Raw genomic sequence first — 14,921 nt, forward strand, 5'->3', positions numbered from 1 at the left:
GAGAAATGACTTAAGGTATGATATGAAAAAGATACTTGATATGCATGCATGTCATTTGGAACGAGGTAGTTCAACTAAAAACATCTGTTCTTCTGCATATGTCGCTTTTTAAACAATTAATATGATGACAGCATTGAACTTGCAAATAAAAATTTAATTCTTTTAACTGTCACAAATGTGTCGTGGAAATGACTTCACATTTAAAGGTCACAAGTTACATTTTTTTTGACTCCGATATCATTATTAATCAATAGGATCACACTTTCTGATTCTGTCAAATCTGCACTCATATTCCCATTGGACTGCTGCAGTCCATAGGATGTTTCCTAGATACATGGGTCTGCTTATTATGGACAAGAATCTTAATGAGTTTTTAAAAACCAAAGTAAATTCTGTCTTACTACTGGCTAACTTATTCCATCTCCTTCCTGATGCCAGGAAAAGTGAAAATCTAGTACATTTTTTTATAGGCCATAATTCTGTAACTCCTTGTAGGCTTATGTGTACCTTTGTACACATACACACAGTGCCCTATTAAACTTCAGGAACATGATAGTAGCCTTGAATTCTTGTGTGCTGGTGAAGTCCGACTAGACCTTAAAACACTGCAGTTAAAAAAAATCAATCTATGCAAAACTCATATTTAGTGCATTTACCAGAAATTTTTGCATTGTGATCACTTCGAATCACAATGCTTACTTTTTGATTGAATTTCCAGTCCTATAGTTTTGCGTCATTTATTGAGTATATCTACACTAAGTCCCCTGAACTCAGGTAAAAAGAGTTTTCATTCATATATTGGGAAGTCTAGAAGAACTAGAGTGATAGAGTGACTGATTCTTTCATACAGGGAAACTCACCCGCCACAGTACAAGGTACTGGAGGGCTCAGATGATTTTGGTGAGCAGGAAGAACTAGCAAGGAGAGAATTGAGCTGTCTGGTGCAGTGGGCACAGCAGGCCTGCTCGCTCCACAGAGTGCTAGCAACAAAGACTAAACTAACTTCTTAAGAAAGACCTGGGTGGGAAGTTCCTCCTGAGCTCCTATTTTCATCTGCATCTCTAGCACCTGTGCTTCAGGGAAGAGTTTATTTTTGCTCACTCAGTGGTTGAGTATATCTACAGCTCAGGTTGCTTCATGGTTTTTGTCTAAGACCTGATGTTCAACTGCCTGAAACACAGAGAAATTCTAATCATCCAGGTCAGGCTTTTCTATGGTAAGGATGTCTTGAGCTAGTTGGTTTATCTGGTTGGTTTATCATCTCACTTTCAGTGGAATGTGATTCAGACACCGACCAGGCAGAAATGATACAGTGAAATACTTTTCCAATCCTGGTGAAAGGAAGCAGTCCTACAACTGAGGTGCTCCAAAACCTGCAAGGTTTGAAGATGAGGCAGAGCCGGGGCACTTGCCAAAGGAAAGTGAGCAGCCAGCATTGCTTAGCTGAAGACCCAGGGGACTGAAGCTCAGTGCTGCCAACCATGGGCTGCCTCATCAGCCTCCTCTGTGCCGATCACAAAACCAGCAAAAAATTACTCACAGTCACTGCTGAGCTGGTTTTTCATCAGCTTATCAAGTTCAGTTGTCATAGGGAATAGTCAAACAAAATAGGCTAGTGCCAGCCTAAGAAAAATGACAGGAAAAGGAGAGGAAGAAAGGTGTGAACTGCAACCCTACAGAAGGGTAGACTAGCTTTTGATAAGCAGTACAGGCAATTTCCCTGGATTAGGGCATCTATGTTGTGGACTAACTGGTGTGGTGGAGAGAAAGGACCTAGTATATGTTAGAATAAATATGTTGGCAAAGCTGTAGCAACATGAAGAATAGCTTTTTCAGGCTACACAGCTACTCATCACATTGCCACTGCTCTGTCTAAATATTTCAGGCTTTGTAGCCTGAAAGAAAGCACCTTGAGAGTGAGCTCTAGTTACAGCTGTCTGAAAGATGATGAGGGCAAATATTTCTGTTTCATGAGCATGCATACTCATTAAAAAGAATAAACTCACTGCTTATTAGAAGAAAGAAGTCATAAAGGAAGGCAATAAGCAGAAACAAAACCAGAAATTGCTGTGGTTCACTAAATGGTACCTGTTTGTAGCTTCTGCAGTGACCTCATGCTTCATGAAGAGGTGCAACAAAGCACTGGTGTGCCAGCACGTATTAAGGACAAGGAAGAAGCTTTCCTTATTGTCCTTCTATTTGGTTTGTAAAGCCTTGTCTAGGATTCAGTAGGTAACTGAGATAGAGGTGGCTCTAAGTTATGGATTCTTCCATGTTTTAAAAGTAGGATAAGTTTGTACCACCTTTATCATTACAAACAGTCCCATTGAGGTCACCTGTGGTACCTTCAGAAAGCACACATCAAATCATGGAGATTCAACAAGCCAAAACACAGAGACACTGACAGAGGACAAAAAGGAGGCAGACTGAGGTGCTGAACACCAAGTCCACAGCACACCTGTGACATGTTGGGGGCAGCAGTTAGTAGCTGATGTGACATATCCTTTCAACGACTTGCCCAATTTGTCTCTAAAATAAGATCAGCTCAGCAAAAAACAACCCTGTTCTGTGACAAACATTTCACCTCACATGAACTTACAAAATATTATTAGCCTGAAGACCAAATGGGGACCATAGGCAGGACAATACATATATATATAGGGAAGGCTGGCAAGGAAAAAAATAAACAGGCTCTAATTTTCTGCTGCAATACTAAGCAGCTTTCATGCTGCGGGAGACTAGAAAGGTTGAGTTACCCTGACATCAGTACAGTAATTATTGGCTCAGGTTTTTGGCTTGTGTACAAGGCTAACATTCTTACTCTTGGGAAGGTCTTACTGTAGCACACAAGTGGGTAAGAAACTTTAATGTGTTGTCCCTCTTTGTATCCTAATCCAAGTGTCTCAATTTCAGAACATCTGGAGACCAACCATGGTGAGCACATTGTCATGCTGTCAGGATGGCTAATGAACAACCTCATTGTAATTAAAGGTGCCCTCAGATGCTTTAAAATGAAAAACAAACACCAGACAATGTATGTAGTTCACATACATGTACTACCTAGAGAGTAAAGTATTCCATATTCCTTCCTATCAAGTAATTTGGCATTCTTCATGCCCATACTGACAACTGTGGAGATGTCTTGCTACAGACAACTCAGTGATTTGGGGAAATTATCTTGCAACAGGCCAATACATCTGAGTGCTAGAGAGCAAATTACAGGCTCTTAATGTTCTCCCAAATATTTTCACATATGCTCTGTTATTATTTATATTGCATTACAGACTATCGTGAGCCATTTGACTTTAACTAGAGGTGACTTAAATTGCATGCTGTAGTTTGGAGTGCATTCATCCAAGGCGACGTCGGCAGTAATAACAAAAAACACTGTGCTCTGCCTAGTGAGCGTGTTTTCCTGAGGTCAGTGGGAGCTCAGGCTGCTGAGGACTTCACAAACTTGACTCTTTAAGGGCTCACCTCAGGGCCCGTTGACATACCTTGACCCTATTCAGATCACCACTGTCCTAAATTCTCCCAAGGATCTGAAACAACACACAGCACCCTCCCATCCTGTTGCACCTGATTATTAGGGACAGATTGCTGTGAAACAGAGACAACCCTTTAAGTAAGCAGTGAATGGGAGATGAATACTAGTGGGGTAATGCACATCCCTTGCTGAGTGCTAGTTCTTAGTTGTTACACCAGGTCCAAACCAGTACTGGACCAGATGAATATGGCACCTTGTTGAGCTAGCTTATGTTTAACATACAAAAGTGATACATTGCCATCAGGGACATTTAGCTGGCAACACTTTCAGGAGAGTCCCCTCTCTGTCTGACTGCTGCTAGCTGGAAATACACCCACTCAAATATGTGGTGATGTAGGTAGGTGTTTCAAGAAACTGCAGAAAACATCTGTGAAGGGTAAAGGCTTCTCTTTATATAGAGCGTGTTATTAACAGAGTCTAAAATCCCAGTTGCATTTTTACCCTGTTACTCAGACTGTTTTCTGTCCTAACTTCTCTGCTTACTTTTAGAAACAATTGATACTTGTTTTGAATACCAGAAAGACCTACATTTCACTAGTACGTGAAAATAATTTGAATACAGCAAAATTTTGGTAAAATTCAGAAATAATTGTGCTTAAATTGTGTGTATAAATTTAGAAATGATAAGTGCTTTAACTGCTAGGATTTGGTACCAGAAGTAAATTAATAACTGTGTTTAAGCTTTTAAGTGTTTTGTTATTGACTGGACAGTAAAATAGTTCATAAGGTAAAAGTACATAAACCCAGGATTTTTTTACAGGTGCAGATCCTTATGGTCCAAACTCTTTGATACAAGTTTCTTCTTTTCTCTTTCTGATATGGCACCTGCCACTTCAAAAGGGCAAAACGTATTGCACATGGGAATTTGCAAGCAGTCTCCATACAAAGAGAATTTTTGTTATTTTTACACTTTCATACCAAGCACCCAGAAGAAACCTACTTGCTTTGCGGTATGTCAGAGAAGCACTTTGATCCAATGAGTATATTTTTCCCAACTTTAGGAGTGAGATGGGAATCCAGGCAGAAAATGCAAAGGCTGCACATGCCACAGAAAAATAGAGCAACACAATTATCCAAGTGAAACAATACCCCCCCACCCAATTAGTATTGCACACAGCCCTGAATCACATCCCATATTAATACCTTGAAGTCACTTGTAAGACTTTTTTAACCTAAAAATTTAATATCCCCTTTCTATGGGTATAGCCAATACTTTAATATCTGGAGCATATTTTATTCTGAACTAAAATTACATATCACTGGGTACAGCTACAAGATTACAAATCTGGTCAGTCAAAGCAGAATAAGCAAAAGTAAGTAGGCATGGCTTTAAAAAACCCAAACTGTCACACAGCTAATCCTTTTTAGCAGGTAGGCGAAAATCAAAGCATCTCATAAATATGCAGCCTAGACTGGCTAAATAAATTCTAGCAGTTTCAGCAAGAGACATGGAAGAATGAGGATACATGTTTACTTATTAAGAAAAGTGCTTCTATCTGACCACTTTTCTGTGGGGAGGGAGAGAAAATTAGTAAATTATAGATTATTTTAAGAATAGTGCAACAGTTGCTTCCTCCCCCTCAGCTGGTCTGCAAATTATCCCTTTATTTGTCCCAAATTTGTAGAATGTTTATATTTTTCCCAGATTTGCTTGGCATAAAGAGGACTGATGCAAAAAGGATAGGCTAGATCTCTGGGTAATTTAAATGATTGCAATTTCATCACCTGTAATGGAATTAATCTGAATTACAGCAGCTGGGCCACTGACTGAAACTGGGTAGACCTGCCCCTCGGAAAATAAGCCCTGATACCTCCCTCTCACCAGGGCAAAGGCGTTTGCCTGGCAGCGTCACAGCTCTGTGAGAGACCTTAATTTGGGAGCAACTTTCTGTCCCTCCATGTACACACCCCAGGAGGGGAGCGGGATGCTTTGCCTTGGGCTCCGGGAGGGCTGCGGAGATGGTGTCTGTGCCATCTCCAGCTGGAAGGACGCGAGCATCCCGGGACGCAGCTGCATTCCCCGAAGGCTCAGCAAGGCCCCCAACACCTCGCGAGACGCGGCTTCCCGGCAGCCGCCCAGCGGCCAGCCCGCCCCGGGGCAGCCGGGACCCCGGGGCCGGGACACCTGGCCCGGCTCCTCTGGGGCAGGGCAGGGCAGGGCAGGGGCGGAGGGGCCCCGAGCTCCGGCGCCTCCCCGCCCGCGTCCCCTCCTCCCGGCGGGGCGGGAGCGGGGCCGGGCCGGGCCGGGGGAGGAGCAGCCGGCGCCGGGGCCGGATCGCGGCGGCACCAGCGGAGCCCCCGAAGTTTGCGCTGCCGGCGGAGGCGGCTCCCGGGCCTCGTCCCGCCGCTTCCGGGGCCCCGCCGGGCGGGCCGGGCCAGGGGCAGGAGCGGCCGCCGGCAGGGAGCCGAGCCGAGCCGCGATGAAGAAGCCGGACGGGAAGGTGGTGCTGCTGGGGGACATGAACGTGGGCAAGACCTCCCTGCTGCACCGCTACATGGAGCGGCGCTTCCAGGAGACGGTCAGCACCGTCGGCGGCGCCTTCTACCTGAAGCAGTGGGGGCCGTACAACATCTCCATCTGGGACACCGCAGGTGAGGGGTCCCCCAGCACGGGGGGCAGCGCGGAGGGGTGGGGGTCCGGCGGAGCGGGGTGCCCCGGCACCCGCGGGGTGTTTGCTGGCGGGCTGCCCCTCTCCTCCGGCTCCGGGGAGAGCGGCGCTGCCCGCGGCACCCTCCGTGCCTTGGGATGCGCGGAGCTTTCTTTTCCCTAGTTTGGGCTCGGCCCCAGTGTACGAGCTGCGGGGTGGGTGACCTCGCTCGGGACAGCCCGGGAAGCGGCGGGCAGGGGATGGAGACGTGATCCCCGCCGTGCCCCGGAGGCGGCGGCCGGCGTCGGGAACCCTGCCCCGCTGCTTATCGCCTTGGTTCGGCTCTACGGTGGAGTCAGTCCTCTGAATCATAGGGTTTGGCGGTAGGACAGAGTCTGAACAGAGAGACGACTTTGACGGACCGTAAGGGGCCTTACAACTACTCGTCTCGTATTTTTAGAATTGCTTTGCTAAATGTGGATGTACAGGGAAGATTGCGGTGCCCGGTTGCGTTGTTTTACCCGAGTAGATGGCTGCTGGCTACAAGTTCAGTCAGGAATTGGAGAGGTTACAGCTTCTGTTCATCCCTTCTCGTTGTGTACTGTTGAGTTTGATATCAGCTGGTGTCAGACGCGGACTTCCTAAGGCATGCTGCCTGCCAGCCCTCCAGACGTGGCGTTCCCCTTCCCCGCAGCTGTAAGAAATCGGTGCACAAAGAGCACGGGCTGCCGGCACTTTCTGTCTGGGATAGCAGCAAGGGGCTGTCTGTCCCACTGTTGTGGCAGGCAGCATCTCTGGGATGCAGGACTGAGTGTGGGCTGTGGTTTGGAGGCCTGGGGTGGAGGAGGTGGGAGAGCACGGACTGGAGAAGGAGTTTGTAGTCCTTAGTCATATGAATGTCTTGCTCTTGATTATTAAGTTAGGAAGCTGTCCTTTGTCATGTAAAGGACCAGAGTGTCCTGCAATTAAGTCAATGGATGCTCTTGCCTTTAAGCTGTTCTTTGCAAATATAATCTTCGTTTTGTGGGTTTTGTTGTTGTTGTTTTTTGTTTGATTGTTTTTGGTTTTTTTGTTCTCATGTTTAGCTGGATTTTTTAAAACTGCTTAGTGGCAACATGAAGAATGCAGGTTATATGTCCTTGTGAAACTTGTGGAGCTGCAGCATCGTGCAATATTCCAGTTTCCTCTTGATGAAATTTGGGAGGTGAAATTTGGGAGGGAAGTTCATTTGCTGTGTCACTTCATGTCACAATCTAGTCCAAAATGGCTTTTCCTGTGTCAGGAATTGAGAAGGAGGAAAGGGAGAAATGAAACTGCAGAAAAGTTATACAGAAACACTTTTGGGAAGTGTGGGGAGGAGGTGTTTAAGAGCTTTTTCTTGCATTTAGTAATCTGTTACTATCATGAAAGCTCCCTCTACCAGTAGCTCTGTTTTAAATATACTTTCTATATAATTTGCAGTACTTATTTTTTTAAATCTACTTCAGTTTTGGAATTTATTTGTTTTACTATGGAGAGTCTCCTGTGGCCAGTTGCTGCTTGCTTCTAGTAAGCCAGACCCCTGTGGGTGATTAGCAGTGGGCTTTATTTCAACAGAAAAACCATCTGCCTTGGTGAGATTGTTCCTTGGTAATTTTCATTAACATCTTCTATTTTTTTATCATACATAATAAAATAAGTCCCTCCAAGGCTTGTCTGCTGGTTTTAGAGCCCTTTTTGTCAGTCATTTATTCTTATTGCAGTATTTTATTCAGTGTTAATTGAGGAATCAGGTTGTATGTGGAATCTGAAAAGCTCCAGAGGTGGAATCTCCATGTGCCAGGTGAACAACCAGCTGATATCTGTGTCAGGACAGTTCAGATGTTCAGAGCTCAGCAATAACTTCCCCAGTGGCCGCAGTTCCCTCAGCACCCTGGAGCAGGGCCACTGCCAGTGCTCAGCTCTGCAGTAGAAGCTCCTGCTGCTCAGCAGCACTTCTGGAGCAGAATTGCTGAAGCTCTGTTTGCGGAGCAACAGTTGAAAAGTGTTGCTGTATTGTGCCAGGGTGGCATAACACATCTTCCTCATTCTTCTATTGCTGGAGTTAGCACTGAGCCTGGCTGTCCCCTCTCTTGTGTTTCAGGAGCACACAGGGGCTCTTGCACCATCTCCCTGTTAACTTGTGCTCCTGCAGAATGATGGAAGTTGCCAAAACTGGGCTAGACTGTTGGGGCCTGTGGGTTTTCATTTATTAACTGCTCTCATTAATCTTGGAATTAACAGAAGTTCCCAGGGCACGTATGCACTTTCTGCTGTCCTGGTGAAGAAGTAAGGGACCTTGTTGACACTGTAACTCTGGTGTTAAGTCACTAGGGGGTTCAACAGTCGGTGTTACTTATTTGTTTATTATTTTTATTTTGTGTGGAACTTATGCTTTTGCTGACCTCAATGTGTCTGGAGACCTTGGTTTGTGCCTCTTATCTCTCTGCAGTCTCACTGTCTTATCTCTACCAGGTAGGTATCAAGTAAGCTTGGAGTGTATAGTAAGGAGGAGTTTAAAATTTAGCTTTTTTGTCTGTTTATTAACCTGATGTTGCTTACTAGTGAATTCTTGTGAAGTAGTTATAGGGTTATCAAATACTGATACATGTTTTCTTTAATTATGTATGTGTAGATATAGAGAGAAATCCAGCAACAAACAATCATCCAGGAGATGAAATTGTTTAGCAGAGCAATGACAAGAACATGGATCAAAGTTTGCACCCATCCCACCTACTTAAATATTGAGTGCCAGCTCAGGATGTCTGTCTAAATACCTCAATAGCACTTAATACAATGTATGATGTAGAAATAGGGAAGATTTGGCCTAGAAAAATTAGGATATGCATGGTAGTAGCTAGTTCAATACATAATTAAACAAGGTAAACTGGAATATATCTTTTTAAATTTTCTCCATTTGTATTATATTTAGTATGTGAATATATGTTTATTTTTCTTGTTGCTTATGAGCATTATTTTTGGGACTGATCTCCATAGAAGTCCCCTATGTTTTACTTGCAGTTCAGATTGTATGGTTATTTGTTTTTCTGGTATGGGGTAGGCATTTGGCTGTAACAATGCAAGCTTCAATACAATGAAGCTTCATTCTTGTAATACAAAGTGATGCTTGTGCACACTTAGACTTTAGTGATTGATGAGAATATCTGCAGTAGTGGTGATGGATCAAAAGTTAAGTATGCATGGATACTAGTGCAAGTGTAATTGCTGATTTTCTGAGGTATTTAAAATGTTTGTCATTTTCACTAATCACTCTGTTGATTTTGCATTACTTCCTGCTCTGAATTTAGAAAAATCTTATTCTCCTAGGAAGAACTAAATTTGCTTACCACCATGCTTAAAATGTGCATTAAAATGTGTTATCGTTAATGAAATCAGTGTGCACACCTGACCTGTTCTACCAAGTTAGATTTGAAGTGTAAATCAGTTATTCTAGGGAGGAGTCTTATCTGTACATTCATACCCCTCCTTATCTTGGAAAAATCAGCTGCTTAGTCTAGTCTAAATCTTTCATGCTCTTATCCACAGGCCCTGTAAAATAGGTGTACAGAAGTTGTCAGACTTGATTGTTTTTTTATGTAAATGCTCATGACAAGTAGTTCAACATCTCCTATTTTCCAATTTGATGATTATGAGAGAAGTTATTTGGAATTGCATTCAAGTCAAGGAAACAAGCCACAGATGGAGAAATAGTTGGGAGAAGAATCATATGTTTGCCATGTTCCAAAGCTCTCCTTTTCCTAGACCTCTGCTTTTGGCAGTTTCTCCATTGTCAGAGGCTTGGATAGTCAGTCTTGTGTCTGACCCAGCACGGCTGCTGTTGTATTTGTGGTTGGTACATAGAATTGTTTACTTCTTATATTCTGATGCAACAAATTGCATTTGTTGTTTTCTCTTTGGATCATTTAATTCAAAGGTACTAAAAAAAAAAAAAAACAAAACAACAACAACCATAAACTGTAGAAAGTTTAAGTACAAAAAGAAGTAACTGTACACTTCTAGCATATTTTGAAGAGCTAGTTTGCTGGATAGAGGCCTAGTCTTTAAAGCATTTGAATACATGCTTTGAGACATTTGTACTAGTTTTTTGAAGTAGTATTTTTCTGCAACAAGGAAAGTAAGCAACAACATCAGTGAGAAGACCTTCCTCCTCACACAAAAGGATTGAGGGTTGGACACTCAGGATGTCAAAGCTATATATATATATTTCTGTGTGTGTATATACATATGTGTATATATAAATATATTTCCTACGCAGTGCTGACAGCAGCTGCAGAATACACTAAAGCTTCCTGCTGGGTGCTGATGGCATGTAGCTCAGAGCTAGCATGTAATCTTTTATGTCTGGCAGCACAAAACCTCCTGAAGTTTTGAGGGTCTTGGTCCTATTCCACCATTAAACCTGGAATAATAATGTGTGGTGGCTACAGCTAATGATGTTGTAGGAGTGTTCAGGGATGTTTTCTGATGCCTTGGTATTTCAAAAGGTAAAACTTTTCTGTATGTTAGATTTTTCAGTGTCTTTAAGTTGACATTTATTCATCTGACAGATAAGTAGTTTCTTAACCCCAGCAGCAAAATTTCTTCATTATTAGAGGCCATGTCCCCTGTGTTGCTGGCATAGTATTAGAGCAGTCAACTGGTAAATGAATGACCAGTATTTTAGGAAATTCACATCAGGATCCTCTAATTCTATTATAAAAGGCTGAATTTTGGAGTTACCATCAGATATTCATGCAGCATTATAATCGGGAAACATGAAGGTTAACTTTATAGGAAGAAAACTTACCTTCTTATCTTGAGCTATCTGTCAACAAAGACTGACTTGTTTTTTTTATTCTGTGAATACTCAGCTATAGGTTCATATTTTTATATCTTCCAGTTATTTATTTTTACCTGCATATATACATATACATACATACATACATATATATACGTATACATACACACACATATATATATATGTTTTTTAACTTGTTAGAGCTAGTATAGTTAGGGACAAAGGACATAAACGTAGCCTAGAAGAGGCTCTTCTGTGCTTTGAGTCAGCTGCAGTGTACCTGCCTCATGAGTTCTTGCTTGCATCTCTTGTGGCTGGTTTTAATCAGATGTTAATCAGTGCTAGTGAGCACGTGTGAATTGCTCACAGCTTCTGATCTCTGACTGCTGGGGTTTCATGGGCTGCAGTGCAGGCAGCTGCCTGTGCTGAGCTTTCTCGGGCAAGGTGTCAATGTTTAGCTGCTAAGATGTGTTAGATTCCCTCCGGTAAAAAGGATTAGGTTCCTCCCTTGCTTAGTTAGGCTTTGACAATTTTGTGGGTTTGGTTTTGTTATTTTATTCTTTTTTTCACAAGTTATCTGTGTTGATGAACACTTCCTTGTGCACACTGAGTCAAAGAATATCTTGAGCTGAAAGGGACCCATAAAGACTAAGTCCAATTCCCTGCTCCTTGCAGGTTTACTTAAAACTAAACCTTTAAACCAAATGACCAAGAGGGGCCTCCTTGAACTCTGAAAGGCTTGGTGCTTTTTTGTGGGCAGCCTGTTCATCACCCTCTTAGTGAAGAATCTTTTCCTAGTGTCCAATCTGAACTTCCCCTGATCCTACACTCCATTTCTTGGTAAAGGCAGTGACCCAGCTTAGTTCTCAAGGCAAACCTGATATGGGGTGTGACTTGGTCCTCAGGGTGTGAGATCAGCCGAGGAAGCTGGGACCAAACATTGCCTTGTGTGGTGAGCAATATGCAAACTGTCGGTAGGTAGGGCACAAACATGGTCCTCCATCATATTGCAGCAGAACAAAGAAAGAAGAGGATTTAGGTGACACATTTCCTCACAAGTGAACACTGATAGAAGCCACTCTGTTTGATATTATTCTGGTTTTGACTTTTGGAAGTAGAGGATGACAGCAGGGAAAAAGAAGCTGCAGATGAGATGGTTGGGTGGGTTAGTTGAAGCCAAAGGAGGGCTCTGATGCATGTGCCTTTCTGCACTGATGGAATTCTGGCAGCAGTTGTGGTTGGGTTTTGCTGAATGTGTAGTGAGCTATCTTTAGTTCAGGAGGTTTCTTGTTGGAAGGACATAGGAGATATCACCTCAAAAAGTGTCTTGGGTATCAGAGACCATCAGTGAGGAAGGCTGCTGAGCATGTGTTTGCACTCAACAGGTGAGAACTAAACATAGAGGTTGGAAATTATGGAGAATAAAATCCTTTAAGTTTGTTGCTGGTCAGTCATGGCTTGTGGGCCAGTTACCAGCAAGAGTCTTTGATTTTTAGATTTTTAAAATAAATTTTTAAAACATTTTTATTTCCTTTCTGCCCTTGGGAAAATTATTTTGCAGAATATTATATTGGCCTCAATTAGTTGTTCATGATTGTTGTATGAAAAACAATGATGGCTGAGGACCAGTGCCTCATACACATAAAGTGTGGCTTCCTTGAGATTGCTGTGTATGGTTATAAGCTATATATTCTCATATCTTGAAAAGGAAACCATAAGAGTTGAAGCTCGAAGGAACAGAAATTCCTGTAAAGAGCTAACTGTCGGTGAGCTCTGTGTCTAAAGCCTCTGAAGCAGATACAAAGGAAGGAATAAAAATTTAAGCTATAGACTATCCCTGGAAACATGGTTTTGTTATTGTGAAACAGTGCACTGGATTACTTTTTTTTTTTTTTTTTTTCAATGACTGTATCCTGAAAAGAGTAGAATATCTTGGGAGATGATTAAAAATACGAAGAAATAATGAACTGCCTGGGGAATGTCCTGGAGGAAGTTCTATTTTCTGTCCAGCAATTTAAAATACAATGATACACAAGTAAAGTCAAAGGTAACAAATTCACTGCAGCTGAAAATGCTTTTGTATTCAAATTAAGTAAAAATACAGAAATACCTTGTCAGAGGGAATAGTGAAAAATACATATAAAAAAGAAACAGAAGACAAAAGTAACACAATTTATTCAGCTATAGCTAACTTACTGAAAGCAGAGTTTTATTTCTAATGTGTAATTTTAGTACTGACTTGCAGAGTCAAGTTAATGGGGAAGTTATGGCACCTCGTGAGTACTTGATGCAGGCTAAGGTAAATGTATGTGAACCTCTGTGCTGCTTTCTGTGTTCCAGCCCCGACATTAAATCCCCACTTTGCATGTGGTATTTAATAACAGTGTGCAAAGTGACTGAGCTGTTCTAGCCTAAGTGGGAAAGTACTCAACAGTTTGAGTAGGGCTCTCCCTGAACAGTCTCAGTGACCCAAGATATGTGCTTGGCTAAAGCTGAACAGGATCCTGCCAAGGCATTGCAGCTCGACAAATATGAGTGACTTTCAAGAGGACTTGAGTTTGTTCAAGTTCTTGAATTGACTCAATATGCCATTTTTTAAAGTTACAGATTCTAGGCTGGAGCAATATGAAGAATCTTCCTAATGAAGAGTTTGTGCCTCTGGCATTGCATTCTTCTTCCCTGGTTACTGAAGGAAGAGTTATATTTTGCAGATGTCTGTCAAAATTGACTCAACAGCCGAAAGATTAGTTAAAATACTGTCTGCTTTACACCAATACTGAAAATGTATGAGGGAGGGAGGCACAAAGAAGAGAAATGGTTAGCAAAACAGCGTAAATGCAGTGGCAAAGCTGCTCACAAAAATTGCAGATATATGGAAATTCATCTTCCTGATGGATTAGGAGCTGGTAGGAGAGACTGTAGAAAATAAGGGTGTCCAAGAACTGGATTATTGGCTTCAGTTAAACTGGTGTCCTAGAGGGTGTATGCAAAGGCATGGGTGTTCTGGGCCTGAAAACAAGTTACTAATACCCTGTTGCATTCTTCAGTTTGACTTTGTGAAACGTGTACCTGAGTTGTCTAAGAAACAACAGCTCTTTCAGTTTGAGTGTGAGGGGGAAAAACCCAGGGATGGGACGGGAAATGTTTTTCCCAGTAGTTCCCTCTCTAGCTGAGTAAACAGTGGGGCACAAAACAGCAGAATGCTTCATAAACTGTAATGTGGAGATGAATGTATACAAAGTAACACATGTTGACTCAATTACAAATAGGTATTTAAAATTAGCATTTTATGTCCAGGTGCCTGAACTTAGGCAGTCAGGGTTGTGGTGTCTTTCTGTTGACTATACAATTAAGAGGACAGTAGATACTTAAAATACTAGTGTGGGGCAGGTAATTGGCTGCTAGTTGTTTTACAATTACTACTTCAAGTGATCTTGTATGGTGAGTAAATTTCTAGTTTCAGCTCAGTACACGCACATTATGGTGACACAAATATCAAAACCAGGGAAACTCATAAGCAGCCTCACAGTGCCTTAGCTGAGCTTCTCTTGGTACTCTATGGGCTACTTTAAGTCTCTTTACTTGACGCTGCAGTCACATCTTATATCTACATGAATTGTTTGCTTCACTGCAGTTGCTGTCCCGTGTTGAAGCCACTGGCCATGTGAGCTTCCAAGTGGCAGTGTTTTACTGCCTCAACTGAAGGTACACTTAAGTAATCCCTCATCTGAGTCACATTTTGCTGTTGCAAAATATCCAAACAACTAACCTTTGTTTGGGTCTCCATCTAGAAAGACGCTGAGTCTGTGGTGGATACATTTGAAGAATTAAAAATTGTGGAATAGAAAGAAAATTTCCTTTTCCAAGTCTGAATGATTTCCTTTCTTTCAGGAAAACACTGGGTACAACATCCAGGGGGTTGATCAAAAGGCATCAAAGATGTGATAAATTCATTTTCCTGTGCTTGATT

General features: G+C 42.3%; 1 protein-coding gene across 1 annotated transcript in view; it reads left to right on the forward strand.

Moving 5' to 3' along the window:
* The first annotated feature begins 5,777 nt into the window (after nucleotides 1-5,777).
* RAB20 (RAB20, member RAS oncogene family) overlaps nucleotides 5,778-14,921 on the forward strand; it is a 28,187-nt gene continuing 19,043 nt past the window's right edge. Inside the window, exon 1 of the mRNA XM_002189500.7 lies at nucleotides 5,778-6,139. Coding sequence (XP_002189536.3) covers nucleotides 5,968-6,139 — 172 coding nt within the window. The 5' untranslated portion in view covers nucleotides 5,778-5,967. The remainder of the gene's footprint in view (nucleotides 6,140-14,921) is intronic.

This window comes from Taeniopygia guttata, chromosome 1 (genome assembly GCF_048771995.1).
Source record: "Taeniopygia guttata chromosome 1, bTaeGut7.mat, whole genome shotgun sequence".
Taxonomy (NCBI): Eukaryota; Metazoa; Chordata; class Aves; order Passeriformes; family Estrildidae; genus Taeniopygia; species Taeniopygia guttata.